This window comes from Hippoglossus stenolepis, chromosome 12, assembly GCF_022539355.2.
Source record: "Hippoglossus stenolepis isolate QCI-W04-F060 chromosome 12, HSTE1.2, whole genome shotgun sequence".
Taxonomy (NCBI): Eukaryota; Metazoa; Chordata; class Actinopteri; order Pleuronectiformes; family Pleuronectidae; genus Hippoglossus; species Hippoglossus stenolepis.
The window spans coordinates 9,523,143-9,539,342 of NC_061494.1; the positions used below are offsets into that span (position 1 = coordinate 9,523,143).

The 16,200-nt window shown below is 43.0% G+C and overlaps 1 protein-coding gene across 2 annotated transcripts in view; it reads left to right on the plus strand.

Annotated features, from left to right (window-relative positions):
• The window catches only part of macrod2 (mono-ADP ribosylhydrolase 2), a 413,125-nt gene extending 398,165 nt beyond the window's left edge, over positions 1-14,960 (plus strand). For both annotated transcript variants that reach the window (XM_035172644.2, XM_035172645.2), the window contains 3 exons: positions 10,591-10,629; positions 11,176-11,247; positions 13,644-14,960. In XM_035172644.2, coding sequence (XP_035028535.1) covers positions 10,591-10,629; positions 11,176-11,247; positions 13,644-13,666 — 134 coding nt within the window. In that variant the 3' untranslated portion in view covers positions 13,667-14,960. The remainder of the gene's footprint in view (positions 1-10,590; positions 10,630-11,175; positions 11,248-13,643) is intronic.
• The last annotated feature ends 1,240 nt before the right edge of the window (positions 14,961-16,200 follow it).

Sequence of the window (16,200 nt, forward strand, 5' to 3'; positions counted from 1 at the left end):
TATCAGTCCACCAGCCTTGTTCTGGTAACTTGTGAGAATGGGCCCGCGCTTCAGTAAGCTCACGGAACACCCATAAATTAAAATGAGACTGTCTTTGCCTAAAGCTAGGAATAAATAAATCTGAGTTGTGAACAGAAATTGTTTTTCCTTCATGCAGCGTGATTCTCCTACAGGAGTCGATAGTTATTGTCTTGGTTCCAAAGGTAAGATTTAACGGCTGCACACGTTCAATGCCATTGAGCAAACAGCAGCTCTTCCTGCGTTCCAATCAAACTGGGAGCGAGTTTTGACTGTTTGTCATGTCGTGCAGTGCACCCACACAAACCTGAGTCAGGCTTCTGATGTGCACGAGTGTTCTGTGATAGAACAGCGTGTTCTGGGATAGATCTTATTCCACTGCCTCTCGGCTTAGTATGTTTCTATTATCCACACAGCCTTCTTTTATAATGTGTCCTAAACACAGTCCTGCTTCTCTAATTCTGCTCCTGTAAGCCTGAATATAAAGTACGGAGCACCTTCAATTTAGGGCGTCTGACTCTTCAATGCATCAGAGTTCCTTCTATTTCTCAGTCTTTGATAAAGCTGACCTCTGCTAGAGGCTGACTGTGGGATGAAAGCAGCTCCTTGACTATAGGGAAAGGGCGCTACAGAGATACTTTAGAGGGGTGGCCTCTACCTGAGCGTGGCTGGGTGCAGAGCAGCGGACGAGTAGGACTGTAATAGCATACTAAAGCCAGGCAGGAGGGACCCTGCAGGGGAGAGGGAGAGAGAGCGGATGGAGAGACAGACAGACAGACCCAGCAGGCCATCACAACAATCTCAGTCTCAGCACAGCAGAGCGACAAGCCACCATTACATCAGCCCAGAGGCAACCGGAGCCGACGTCCTCACTGCTCAGGTTCCCCCTGTTTTCTTTCCTCTCTTTAGACCTGTGGTGAAAAAAAACATCACAGCAACTCAAGTAAACTCCACTTCACCCTCATTATCCATGAGTTTTCACTTGTTTATGGGATTGTCTTAAATTTCACGACTTTCTATCCCCAAATGTTTTATTTACCCTGGTGGGAAAAGTATTGTTGGCTCCAACTGCTTTATTTAGGACTGTGACTCTGCCACAGCCGCTCACAGCTCAGCGTATGTGAGGCCCTAAGCAGAAAGCCCAACTGCATCCACAAGTGCCATATGGTGCAGAAAATACCCACATGCACATCATGTATCGGTTTCTCCCGTTTTAAAATCCACAAACATAAAAAACAAATACGTTAAAGTGAAGGCCCGACGAATCCCTCTCTAACAACTGTCATCAGAGTTGTTTTTATTCTCTTGTTTGCAAGTGTTATTTAAGGGATTTTATTGATTTCTATGTATTTTAATGCCCCAGTGGTACAGCTGGAGTACATCAGACAAACAGCGCTACAAATGGCTCCTGTGAAATTCAGCAGAATTGCCATTGGCAATGTGAAGGTCCACAAAAAAACAGTGCTTTGTAGAAGCATCGAGTACAGAGTGAAATCACGTATTATCCATTGCAAATCAAAAGATTTTTGTCTTCCTCTTTTAAGCAGCTGAATAATTTATCCCAGAATTCATTGGTATATTCCTCGCAGAATTTGTTGTTGAAGTGCGCTTTGCATTTATATTCTTTCATTTGTGATAGCGAGGATTTGAAGCTTTGTTTAATTGGCTGTTTTGTGCCCTTTTGTCTTGGTCTTTTGTGAACTATGGAATAATGGCGATGTAAATCTCAGTCTGGAGAGCAATGCGCTCTTTCCCGTTGCTGTGAGTTGTCAGAACACAATTAACTTTTGGAATAACATTGTATACTGTAGCAGTGAGTGGCTCCTCGGGGAGAAAGCTGCCACTGGCTGAAGACATTAGGCCATGCTTGTGTTTTATAGCTTTTTACACTGACTATAGTCCAGGAACAGCAGCTCCTCTAATCACAGCCCTGCTGAGGCATTGTGTGTGAATGCCATGAGGAGAAGTCCAGCAGTCTTATTTGTATTAAAAGGTTCAGTTTGTGGAATATAGTTACATCTAGAGGTGAAGTTGCATATTGCAGCTTAATACCCCTCACCTCACCCTCCAGTTCCAAACATGAAAGAGAACCTGTGGTAGCCTTCAGTTGTCATTAAAACTCAAAAGGTGTTTAGTTTGTCCAGTTTGGACTACTGTAAAAAACATGGTGGCCTCTGTAGAGAGCATCTGCTCCCGATGTAAATATAAATTATTTAAATATAAAGGTTCCATTCTAGGCTAAAGAAAACAACAATTTGTACAATTTAGATGATCACACACCAGTGAAAACATCACTACGATTATTTTGTGTTCAGTTTCTGCCAATAGATCCCTTTCACTTAAATCTTACACACTGGACCTTTAATGCAGCTTTTATCATGGAATTCCTTCTGGCTTTGCTCCTCATTCTTATTCCGAGCTTGACTCATTGTTTTGACTTGCTTAGTTAATTTTAGGTCACTGGATAACAAGTCGAGTCTGTTTCCTGGCGTTTTTTAATATGAAAAAGTTTCACTTTTTAAAATAATATTATTTTCAGTCTGATGATCTCTTGAGTGAATTTCATTCTTTGCCATCGTTCCTCAGCACGACGGCAACCTCCATCATTTCATGATGTCTTCCTTCTGATGAGAAACCCAGGATCATTTAGCTGGAGATGGAGAATCGACAGACAGTGTGCACAATGTCCATTATGTTGGTCACCTCTGGCCCAGCAGCCGGCTTCAAAGAGGGGGCCTCATCTAACAGGCTATAAGGGGACACACTTTTTCCGTCCTTCTTTGAAGTTCCTCTTTTGATCAGCTCTCTCATGCTGTCCCCACCCCTCTGTTTGGTTCACAAAAACACCAAATGAATGAGGGTTCGTCAGCCAGCAGAGTTGCGTAGAACAACTGCGTGTTTGAAAAGTCTCGAACATATTGTAGAGATCGGTGAGCCGGTCGCTCTATTGGACAGCATGTTGCAAAGGCTCATGGGACTGTTAAGAGTTCTGTTGAAATAAAGCTGTTTTGTGGTAATGTTCTGACTTGGTTCATGTGCAGTATTATTATGTTTATGTGTTTGGTTGGGATAGTTTTAAGTTAGTTAAGTTTATTGGGAAATGCAACCACCACGACTGTGAGGTGTGATGGGGTCCAGTCACTGTTCATGTGGAAAATGATTGTGTATAAGTTTATTAAACTTGCTTGCTTGCAAGTGTGATATGTTTGAGATACAAGTCAAGTGTTAAGAGAAAAGTCTCTTCTCCAAGTCTTTTATTCCCACACACGCTCGCTACAATATTTTAGGCTCCATCATGCGCACACATCCACACACTCACACACATTCTTTAAGAACACACAGATACAAGGCACTGTTGGAGTGATGAGTGATCTCTGCATGACTTGTCTGTCTCCTGGAGGCAGCGAGGACGACTTGATGGTAGCGGCACTTCACTCAGAAACAGAAGACGAGATACTGACAACAACAGTCTTTGAGACGATGACATGACAACTGGGACTTTACGACTTTAACCCTTCCGACTGCAAATGTATTCTGCACTTAACTCCCTGGTATTGTTCAGTCCCTTCTCTTATCTCTGCAGGTTCACTCAGAATCCACAGAGGGTACGGTGCTATAATAACAACAGAAATGGATCGGTCACTTGAGTTCATGTTTGCGTTTGTTAGTTTGCAGGATTAAAATAATAAAAACTACTCAACCCATTTCCATGAAATGTTGTGGAGGAGTGGATGATGACCCAAGGAAGAACTCGTTCAATTTTAGGATGGATCCAGGAATATTTTTCGCTTTGTTAAACATTGCGAGATAGGGTGTTTTTCAATAATTTCCTGGATTTCTTGAGAATAATTCATGGATCTTGATAAAAAATTCATGGGTCTGGATTTTAAAAAAGGCATGTTTGGGGGGCTGATAATTATCAGTTTGGTGCAGATCCCAATAAAAATCAGGCTCTTTTGAAATGAAATGTGTTTTCATAAGGAGACTGTTTGGCCGTTTCTTATGTTTATGGATTGTCCGTTTGCACATACTTATGTTTGCATGTAGGAAACATCCCGTTCTACAAGATATCTCTGGAACACCTTGAGGGAACATTTTTTAGAACTCAAGGATGAACGGATTTGGTTTTCTTAGCCAAAGGTCATGTTTTTTGCCTTAACTCAATAATTTATGCATTATCCTATTCATAATTGAAGAAATCGTTTTGCTACATGTTTCACATTAGTTGAGTGAGTCATGGAAGTAAATTTCAACTCGACTGGTTGGCAGTTGCGTACAAACAGGAGACTGTAATTCCAGTTTTAAATGACAATTACCTTATAGTTCCAGCTTGATGTTTTGTTGACTGATTACATTCATTGTTATTGGTGGTGCAGTGGTAAGCACTGGCGCAAGTTCGAGTCCTGTGTTTGCATGTTCTCCCCTTTACTGCGGCTTCTTCCCCCCCCCTCCCAAGACATGCAGACTGGGGTCAGGTTAACTGAAGACTCATATTGATCGTAGGTGTGAAGGTTAAAGTAAACATTTGTTTGTCTCTGTATGTTGTGGTATTTGCCCAGCGCCTTCTGTGACCTTCAAAATATAAGCAGTATAGATAATTGATGGTTGGATGATTAGTTATACGTCTAACAATATGATACCATCCAGACTATTGTGTCATGATTTGTCTATGCTGTGATTAGAAAGTAAGACATCAGAACAAGTCATCAGAGAAAACACTGCATTGGACAAAACACAGCAAAAAATCTGCAATCAGTCAGGATCGCAGTATCTGATACAACTGCCTCATTCCGTGCAGTTACAGTATGTCTCCATTAGTCCTATAGCCGTGCTGCTGACACACACACAAAAAGCTTCTACTGAATTCCACCAATCAAGCTGCTCCCCCCCCTGACCTTTAGATTATAGACAGCTACTCTGCCCGGGCTCCTGGTTTTCACTGCAGTCTAGACGAGCCCTGTGATTGTATTGACTGGTCTGATCCACGATCTCCTGCGGAAAACCTTAAGCTGCCTAAAAGAGGCATCACTTCAACTGTTGATCAGTCCGCTGGCCCGAGCCGTGTCCTCGGTGGCTCGCAAACATCCAGGCCTCTGCTTCCACGTCTCCCTCAGCTCTGGCCTTTCCCATTTTAATGCACTGTGAGGGTTTGGCACATCGCTTTGTGTCAGACCCGCCAGTCCCCCGCATGTCTGTCGGTCCGTCTGTCTGGGCCTTGATATAGTAAATCACAATAGGTAATGAGGAAGCGAGGTACTGAGGGAGCGTCTAAAGATTATGTAAAGTAATTCAGCGAGTGACGAGAGAGGAGCAGGCCATCACTGACAGCTGATTTAGCAGGTATGTAGGTCACACAGGGGGAGGCCTCTTTTGCATTTTCTCCCTTCCATGTCTATTTTTATGTTGGCTCCTTCTCTCACTTCTTAACTTAATCAGTTATTCATTTACTTCTTTCATCTCCATGTATCTCAGTGTTCCTGCTCTTTTCTTATCTTCTGACAGACCACTGTGACTGTCCCACGCTACCTAGACAAAGTAGGCTAATAAAAAAAGACGAAAAGGAGAGATCACGAGTGAGAGACGTTGTCAGTGGAGACAGCGCATTTTACTTGTTTTTCCTGGAACCCTGTGTCTTTTCAAAGGTTTGCAAGCGGTCATTTTCCCTTCATATGTTGTCACCTGTGCCCTCTCTTTTCTCTTGCCATCTCTGTCTGCCTTCTTATCATCTTCACTTTCTGGGAGCTGTCGCTTAACCCCAAAGCAGATGGTGTCCTGTTCTCTTTTCAGTCGTTCGGAGTACTTTGTGTTTTTTTTTCGTCTCGTCAAGCGTGGCCCAGGCCCGTGTAATGAGCTTGGGCCTTTTCAGTCTGTTTAGAAGACCCTGACCCAACTCTGAGCCGCCCCTCCACATCCGCCGCTGCAAGGTTACCCAGACCCCGCAGGGGAGCACAATGCTACTTAGTGTCCACAACCCCTCTGCCCTTTTTTTTAGGAAGAAGAAAGGCGGAATATTAATGAAGACTCTTGGCTTTTCAGGAGGATAGCACTAGAGAGGGGCGGTCATAGTGTTTGCTGAGCAGGCTTGTTTTCGTCTCCCTAACCCACGGGTCACAGCTCAGTGCTCGGTAATTGGCTCAGATTGTCAGACAGTGTTCCATCTCATTGCAAAGAAAACTCCGACTATCAAAGACTGAACCCCCTTTCTCACAAAATCCTTTTTTCCCCCCATGTTTTTTAGAGTGGCAGCTCATGCAGTTAAACTATTTCCACAAGCCTGCTCTATAAAGCCAACATTAACATATGAAAATGGGCTGCTTTCCACATTTACCAGCTCATTAGTTCTTTTGGTCGGGCACTTGTTGAGGTCTACACGCTCTTGTTTTGCCTGAGCAGGGAGATGTGTGTAATTATCTTTGCAGTAGGCATATCAGGCTCAAAGCTATTAGTCCATGCAAAGTTCAATGAGGGGCTGTTTGATACTTGTTTAATATACATGGCCCAACGCGGACCAGGCTCAAGTCCCTCATAGGCCACCCAGTTTGTACTCTGCTAAAATTAATTCTGCTCCCATCTTCTGAAAGGAAATGGAGCTTGTCAGTGTTCTGATGCTGACCTTGACATTTTCCTAACTTGTTTTCTCAAGATGAAGTGCTATTGAGCGAGTACTGGCTCTGCCTGCTTCATAGAGACCTTTCATAGAAACTAACAGACCTCGATCAGATCTTTGATCAACTCTAGCAAAATAGAAAAACTTTTAATAGATGCAGTCAGTAAAGGTTTTTCAGTTGTGATGGATTTCATTCAGGCCTACTTACTAGTATTAGTTGGCCTGTGTACCTGTTGGGAATTCAAACAGGGTTTTCAGTGTTTTCAGCAGCTGGACAGAGTCTCTGATAGGCCACGTCCATTGTTTGAGTGGGAACATCTGGAAACCTGTGTGAGATCAAAGCTCCAGGACCTGCTCACACACAGCGGAGCAGCTCGCCACGCTGCGGTTTGGGGATCAAATGAACTGTAGAAATTCTCCCAGGGAGCTTGACACTGTGGGGCCAGATACTTCCCCACCTCCACGCGTCCATCGATTTGTATTCTTCCACTTGCTGAAGAGAAAGAGGAGTTGAATAAAAGACAGGGAGATGTCCTGTGGCCGAGGGACAAAAGGAACCTCCTGTCCTGCTTAAGGCTCCTGTCTGGAACATTAAGCAGCGCCGGTTCCCATGCTGCCATGTGGATGACCCACAGGGACTAGCTCCCCCGTGGGCTGACTGAGATAAAATGACAGGAACATTAAAAGTGGTGCAGAAGCAGAACTGCTGCCCATCGTCACAAACACTGTTCAAGAATCATGGCAAAAAAATTGGGGGGGGGGAGCTACAGCAAATGTCTATTTCTTTTTATCTATTTGATGTTTCGAATCTGAAATTGTCATTGTTGCTCAACACCTTTTCTATTAAGGCTGAATATTGTGCTGCATTACACTAATGCTGACCAACACAACGCTAACTACCCCTTGTCTAATAAATGAATGGAGGGTCGGGGGTGTAATTTTCTGCTTGTCTGCATACAAGGGTGACTTATGCCCAACTCTCTTCCTTCCTCTCTTCTCTCTTATGTGTGTAAACGTGAGTGCACATTCTCTCATCCTCCCCAACGATAGGTTATCTCTCTGCAATGCTTTCACTGCAGACGAGATGGGGAAAGATAAAGAATGAGAAGGTTTGACAAATGTTTGAAATGTTTCTGATCTCTTGGGTGGCCTCTCTTCATTTGTAAATGAATTTGGCATGAAACCTTCACTGAAATTTTTTTAATTAAAAGTTGACCAAACAGATTGAAACCCTCACATCCAGTCACCTTTGCTGATGTTCATAGATAAATGCTTTGAAGTTACAGTTTCATACATAACCAATCGACCTTGTGGATGTTTTAGTGTAAACCAGTTTATTCCCTCTTTCTCTATAACCCAAGTTGTACACAAATTCTCTTACCATGCCTAATAGTAAATTACATACCAAAATAGAGGGTGGTAGACACTGTTAAGGACCCCTCAGGGTCTTGGGTCCCGGCTTTAAGAACCACTGGTGTAAGCTGTCTAGTTTCCTGCTGAGGGAGTCAGTTCCTGCCACTGTTTTTCTCCTCTTTTCCTTATCAGCTCTCTGTGGACTCTTTCTCTCCTTCACCAGAACCTTGAGAGAGGCCTGTTTTTCTCTCTGCCCCGTCTTGTTTATGTGTTTGCCACGGCACACTCACATCCCCCCCTAAATGATAGCCCCTCTACTGTCAGCACACAGGAGTCAAATTAGCGAGCGAGACAGACAAATGTTGCTGCGCCCTCCGAGCTTCAGACCGGCAAGGGAGGCTGGGGCGGCAATCAGTTGAAATTCTGAGCTTTTGGCTTTGTTTTGATCAGTGCGATGTAGTGGAGGAAGAGGATGCTACTCCGGGACAGGGTTGTTATTACCTGAGAGAGAGGAAGAAAGGAGCAACTGGAAGCAGTCCAGTGCTTCAATGAGCTCCTGCTGCTATGCTAGCTCCAATAAAAAGGCAGACACGATAAAGGCTCAGTTTCGACACGAGTCGTAACATCAGGCACATTTCACAAGTCCTGCCATCAGCCTCAATATCCATAATGTAATTATGTGGAAAAGTGTTAATGCATGGCATATCATTTCAGGGCTATGAATAATTTATTGTATCGCTATTGAAAACATACGCCTGCCTCTTGCTCATGTGTGGTGCAATCTGTGTCTATGTGTTTCCTGACAATTTATTCCATTACAGTCGGCAACTGAATAAGGTGGTAAATCTGTTTCTTGTAATTAATTTATACTAAAGCATGAGACATTAAAGGATAATGCAAGATTATTACAACTTGGTTAATATGCTCATGGTTTTCACCATTTCTATTGGTTATGGTAACAGGCTGGTCAAAGTGGTTTCTGAGTTCACATCACAACAGCAGGGAAAGAAACACAAGACGTGGTATAAATCATATTATTGAGGGGGCTTTCTCCCCTACCCTTGTTTGGTGTGGACCCTCAGCCCAGACCAAAATAACAGGTGTGAAAGGTTCTGCAGACCAAAGTCTGGGCCAACGGAACAAAATTAGATCTGACCAAATAAGGTGGTCTTGGTCTGGATCAAACTGAACCGTAGTGTAGTTCATTTGCAGTGTGAAAACATTAGTGATGTTAATTTGGCCCAATTGAACAAGTGACAAACTCTGCGCCTGCAGTTGGTGATGCTGGTAGTAAAACCATGATGATGAGAATGAAATCAGCAAAATGAACCGGTTCACTCATTTTAAATGGAAGGACTACGAACCGCCAAATTGACAAGATGCAGACATCAGATTCACGCCTGTCTACACATCAATCAATGTCAAGTACACGGTAGACACAGCCGTAAGTCACACAAAATTCTTAAATGTGTTCCCTATATTGCAATGTGAAATCAAATCTAACCAGATCAAATGTAAACACTGTAGCAAAGACCTGAATCTTGGTCTAAACCTTCAGCTGTGAAAACCCCTTTAAACTGATATTGTTTTCAGTTGTTGAGAATTATTCCTTTTCTTGCCCCACTGGACTTCCTTGGGGATGTGACCTTGTTCCTACATCTCAGCAGTGAGCTTACTGATTATTACTGATGACAATTTTTTATAGAAATCAACTATCAGATCAGATACAAGTTGTGAATAACCAGAATGATCCTTTAAATAGTTTTCGCATTCATAAATAATGTATTTTCAACCCCTGGACAGTTCCACGCCTCAGATACAAAGTGAAAAAAACAAGAAATGAGGGTGAGATTGTTGTTGCTTCATCCTTCCTGCTTCGCAACAGTTCGTGAGTCCCAGCGGTGTCTCAGGGAGGAGAAATCTCCGTCCAAAATGTTGCAACAGATTAAATCAGTTTCATGTTGAAGCAGCAGTGAAATATCCAGTGTGTTCTCCATTGGTGGCTGCAGCCTACAGGCCAGTGAAGGAGTCAAGATGTAATGTCTAATCCATCTACTAGCTTCAAGAAATGTCTCCGACCTGACATGTGTATCCAAACCTGCTGTAAGTACCAGGGGTCCTGCCTTTCAATAATAGATTGAATGACTTTGACCGCAGACGTGTTGATGTAAATATTCCACACTCGCCTAAGCAGTTGTATTTGTTTACATCACTGCCGGACTGCCTGGGGAGAGCGGTTATTTTTATGATGTGCTTTGTTTGGATGATTGTTGTTGTGAAGGGTGAAGCACGGGGCTTTTCTCAGCGAGTGACGAAGAAAGAGTTGTGTGAGCGCTCGGTGGCGAGGGGTGTCAGGCTGCCTTACAGGCAGGAGTCGCTAATTAATTTTGCATGAATCTTTCCCTTCTTGCATTTGTTTAGTTTCTTCCTCCTTTTTTTAAGTGGAGCTCTTTAGGAAGGCGCTGAATTTTCTAGGCACGGGAGACAAAGGCAAACAAAGCCGAATCATTTTGCAGAAATGATCACTTACACTAATAAGTAAGCCTTTATCCGCTTCTTTGCACATACGAGTCGAGTAACATGTCCATATCTCCATGTGCTCCACATTACAGATGGCCCTGAGATCAATGACACTGGCACCAGCAATGGAGGTGAGTAAAGAGCACGTTCTTGCGCGTGAACTCGCCACTGGTGCCCGCCCCCCCCCCTCCGTCTGCTGCCCCCATCCTTTCCTCCATTTCTTGCTTCATGCTCCTGTTACTCACCGGGGATATTTCATCAACACACCTGCCCACGTTCATGAAATATCACAGTACTTGCTAACACTTCTAATTATGTGTTGAATGCATTTAAACTTTGGTGGTTTCAGCTCCAGTAATCAGAGCTGTAGAGCAGATTCTTACTGGGGTTTTTAAAGAAACACTATTCTTAGACATTCAGATGTTCACAGCCAGTTCACTCCTCATGTCAGAAAGTTCTTGTTAACTGCATTATATTTATAAACCCACTCAGCCTCTCTCTCTAAGGGCTATATTCAGTTTCTCAGGCTTGGCAGGACACAGAGATTGTTTAGGCAAATTGATGCTTTTCTGCACAGGATAACAGAACAGATTGCTTGATTATCGTTGCCCCTCTTCATATTTCCCCCTCTTTTCCTTCTCTATTCTTCTCTCTCTTCTCACCCTCCACTTGTCTAGAGGGGATGAAAGATCCCGTTGAGAGCTCAGAAGAACCCGATTCAATTCCAACTGACAGCAATCAGTCCAAAGGTAAGGGCATGGAGAAGGCACTCATGCCGCGCACTCATCCCACACTCATCCCTATTTATAAGCAGATTCTTATTAGTAGTCACAGCTGCTGATTTAAAATCCATTCCAACCGGAGAATCCTCAGCGCTGTGCAGCCGACTGTTACCCAGCCTCACCGGCTTCGTCTCAGCTTTCTCCCCCGTCTGTTCCCGTCTCCTTGTCTCTGTAGGGGCAGGTCGCAGGCACGAGCTCCTCCAGGGCCAAATGCATTTGTAAAATCCTCTCTACCCATTTCAGGTCTGCAGCTATGACCCTGATATTTTGGTATAAACGTGTCAGCACGTCTTTGGAGATTGAGTGTGATGAATTACCCGCAAACTGAACTATCAGACTTTTCATAAATCAAGTGTGCAATGCATATTATTCTAACATGCAGCTAACACGGACTGTGTGGGGGCAATAATCATGCCAATAAATCATGTTTGATAAGGATACCCACACTGTTGTTTCACAGGTCTCCATTGAGACTTGGAGTAATAAGGCCGCACGCAATTTGAAAGTAGACATCAGTGGAGTGTGCCGTGATTTTCTATGTCTGAATTTGTTCCGTGTTTGCCCCTACAGAGCTGTTAAACAAAAGAATGAGACTCTGATTACTTCATCATACAGATTTCAGGTAGAAAAAATTCATTAAGCAACTGTTGTAAACAGATTGCCTGGGTTGAATAAATAGGATTCATGAAATAACTTGGGAACAAAGCCAGATAAAGCATGAACACTGTGGGGATGATGGTTAAATGTAGAGATGCCACCATAACTGTGATAGTTTGTACAATACCAAATTACATGATTCTCTATATACCAAAGCAAAATGTAGCAAACAAAAGAGGCTGCTGCCCACACACACACACAAACACACACCTCCACGTAATCATTGTGCAAGCAGTAGTTTAAATTGAGTGACATAGATACTGATTTAAAAAGTCGGTGTTATATTTTGATGCAAATTGCTCTTAATGGTAAAGGGACTGTATTTATATATGATTTTTCTCATCTTAACCACTTAAATCACTTTACAGCCTCGGCACATCCGTCACTGGCAATTTGGGGTTCGTCATCTTGCTCAAGGACACTTCAGCATTCAGCTCGTACTGCTAAATGTATACGCCTTCTCAGCCATGATTTCCTCCATAGTTGTTTTTTCCCTTTTTTTCACTGCAAAGCAGAACACACAACATCGGTCCTTCTCCATGTTTGTTTTCCTTCTGAAGTCACGTCCCTTTCTGTAATGATCCTCCTGAAACACTAAATATCTCCGAACACAACCCTTACTAACGTGCCTTCCTTCTTCATCATCATCATCATCATCATCTTCTTCTTCTTCCCTTCAGCCCATACAGTGCTGTTGAAAAATCATCACGTTTTCAGAAGTCAGGAAATAGGGATTCTCATCACATCTGTAGTTGGGATCTGTTGGAGGGAAGCTGGGTAGCACATAGTGTGCCTTTTATAAATTGATTCATATATAGTATAAGAACTCACGATGTAGGGTTATCACAAACAGACCTGAACAAAGATGGTGGGTTATTTGATCTATTTACCTTTATCTCCATCTTCAGCCTCAGTGTTCAGATCCTTTTCCTCCTCGTGCCAAGTCAAATGTCTCATAATTCATTTCACTGCCCTTGATGAAATGGGGAAAAAATCCATGACATTTGTTGTAGATATTCATAATGTTAATGATCTTCAGAGCCGAGCTTTTCTCTGCTGCCAGCATCACAGATATTTCTTTATGTGCGCCACCTTCAGGCCAAAATGGCAACATTGCATTTCATACACATTTCATAGTCTATGGGGTGATTACTCTGAAATGTCTTGACCAGATTTATGAAACCAACAAAGAAAAAATCCATTTTGATTAATGACCACCGTCATCCTCTGAAGCCAACATTAGGATAACCTCTACATTTCCCTGTAACTTCCAGCACGGCTCTGAGAATATACATGTTGGACTGCAGCTAAATGTTGTTGCCTTGAATAGTCCTTTGGTCCATAAGATATCAGAAAAGAGTTCAAAATATGTTTTATTAAAATGCCATAAAGCCGAAGGCAGTGTCATCACACTGCACTTCATGTCTGACAATCAGTCCAAACCATTCCGATTTTCAGTTTACTTTGACACATGACCGTGAAAAGCAGCAAATCTCTCAAATTCATTTCGTGGGTGCAATGATCACTTCAGCCGAGCAGCGGTTGATCCAAATGAAAGTGCACAATCTTTCATTTCACACTCATTTCATCCGCAGAAGTCAGAGAAATGAGACACAGATAGAGCAGATGCGTTATTGTGTTCTCTGCGTGATATTATTATTCTTCAGAATTTAACTTCTACACCCTGGATTTTGTTTCCCACCCAGACACTGTTGAGAAGAAGGAATGACCTGCTGAGGAACGGACAATCAACCTCATCTGACAGCCAGCAAACTGTGCGGAGGCCAACCACTCTGGTGTCAGACCGGCCCATGTCAGGGGCGGCTCTGACACTGGCCCCAGGGCAACCAGTTACTCACAAGATGCTCACATTCCCAACTTTATTTCGCTTTTCTCCCCCTTCTTTAAGAAACTACTCACCCCTGAAGTATGTATGTACTGTATGTATATGTATGTATGTATGAATACAACCTTACTATAACAACTTGAACATATCAACCAGAAAAGATGAGCCATACCTCACTGTGTGTTACAATCATACATCATTTCCAAGGCTGGGTGTGATGAGATAAACCGGGTTAGCTTCTCTATTTTTTTTTTCACTTTTAAATGTAAACCCACTGTGAGAGCATGGCGAAGCTGTCAGAGGACAACAGACACAGCTCCTACCTGTCCACACTCCCCCCCCTCTGTTTGTTCTTGACACCCAACGGTGACACCTGCCCGCCTCTCGTGAGCCCCTTTCGAGTGCGACACACTGACACCTGCCGTGTCTCCTCGCACGCTCCTGCACGTCCAGCTCCATTGTTTAGTCAAATCCACCGATACCTTTGTTCAATAGGGCGACGTGCCGCCTCCCCAGGCCTTTCATCTACCAACATCTCTGACAATGTCTTATCTCCACCGCTGCTGTAACTGCAGCTTAACTCGTTTTTACCAGGAAACTCTTCATCAGCGCCCACGCACACTTAAAGAGGATGTGAGTGTCTTTTAACAAATCGATTACGCCCTCCCCCCCACTCCCCCTCTCTCTCTCTCTAAGCCATTTGCAGTGCATGCCAGAAAATTGCTTTGAACTTCCCCAACATAAACAGGATTTACTGTCCTCTTCGCTTTCGCTTGTCTCCTTACCAGATTGTCTATAATTGTATCGAAGGAAATTTGCCTTATTTCATATCAAGCGACAAAATCACAATCACAGACCTAAAGAGGTGGTCAAAGTATGAATTCTTGGTTGTGCATTGCTTGCTGATGATTTGTAATTTTAAGTTCGTCATGTAATGGCTAATACCTGTTGTTGCTTTTATCGTTTATTCCTTCAGTTGATTTAAAAAGAAAAATTGTTTTGGGTTTCTTTTCAGTGTCGGTATAATTCATGAATTCTTTTCAGTGGTGCCATAAAACAGATGAGATGGATTTAAAGTTCTATGGAATGATGCCTTCATACTTTGATGTTTGCTTTGCTAAGCTATAACAGAAACAACTAATAAAGTTTAAGTTGGAAGCCACGTCTCAGCTTTAAATGTGTCTCGTCGTGTGTCTTGTTCTTACTCGCGTCGTCGCAGCACTTAATGTTTTATTTCATTTCAGCAGCAGCCGGCACACTTCATTTCCCCTCACTTCATACGTGTGAAATTGAACAACTGTAGCAGAGCGATCAGTCACGTGTGTCTGGGTCGACAGAAACAATTAAGTGTGTGCTGTGATCACTGGCGTGCTGCCTCTCTGGCCCTCAGGCTCCATCCTGTATGAACTGAGAGGAGATATGTGGCAGACCCTCTCTCCCTCCGAGGCCCCGCTGCCTCTGACAAACCCACTAATGGCCTCGCGAGACCTCACAAGGAGTTTGTTATCAGAGCCTCAGCAAGTCTGCAGACCAGAACCTCTCTCTGCCACCTCCCTTATCAGTGAGGAAAAGGTTTTCTCTGCAATGTTTTAAATCTGAGTAGGTAAATGTTTACTTCTGTTCATTACTCATAACTAACATGAGTAGAACTGTGTTTAATCACAAACCACATTCCCGGGAATCCAATCCCAAACTGATTCCCTTTGCCCCGAGAAATATAATAACAGGATACCGAGAAACAGTTCTATTTCAGGTGTAAACCAAACAGGCTGATACATACAACAACATTCCATATCCTCATTTCCTACTGTAATACTTCATGTCTTTATGTAAGGCTGTTACATCCTCCGACGTGGTTTACACAGTGGGCATTGATTCATAACTTAAAAGTTCACCAGTATAAACCTAATTAAAAACGGCAAATGACTTATTTCCAATACATGAGTTTGCCATAGATGTTGAACTTTCCAATTATTTCTGATGGGATTCGATTGTCCTACAGGTTAGAGTGGACTACAAGTTTTGTTTAAAATTACTTTCTGAAAAATGTAATCTGAACGTTTTGCTGCATTGCAACAGGGACTGAGATTGAGCTGCCATGTAGACTAGTAAAATTGATCAGCCGCATCTCATCCACAGGTTGGCGCTCGTATCAGAGCCTAATCCTCCATATGAGACACGTCAGTCAATAAACGTGTGTTTTTAAAACTTAATTCTGAGCTGTCTTATTTCCATTACTGCCAATGAGAGCTGCAGATTGTACCCTCAGGTGTAGGTGGGTGTTAGTGGACTTTTTGTCCGTAATATAGGGGCTTTGCTTTGCCAACTTTATACAACTCCACGTCTTCCAACATCGTTGCATGGAAATAATCCAAAAAAAGTTAATGAAGATGTAAAGTGTGCGCTCTGTGAACAAG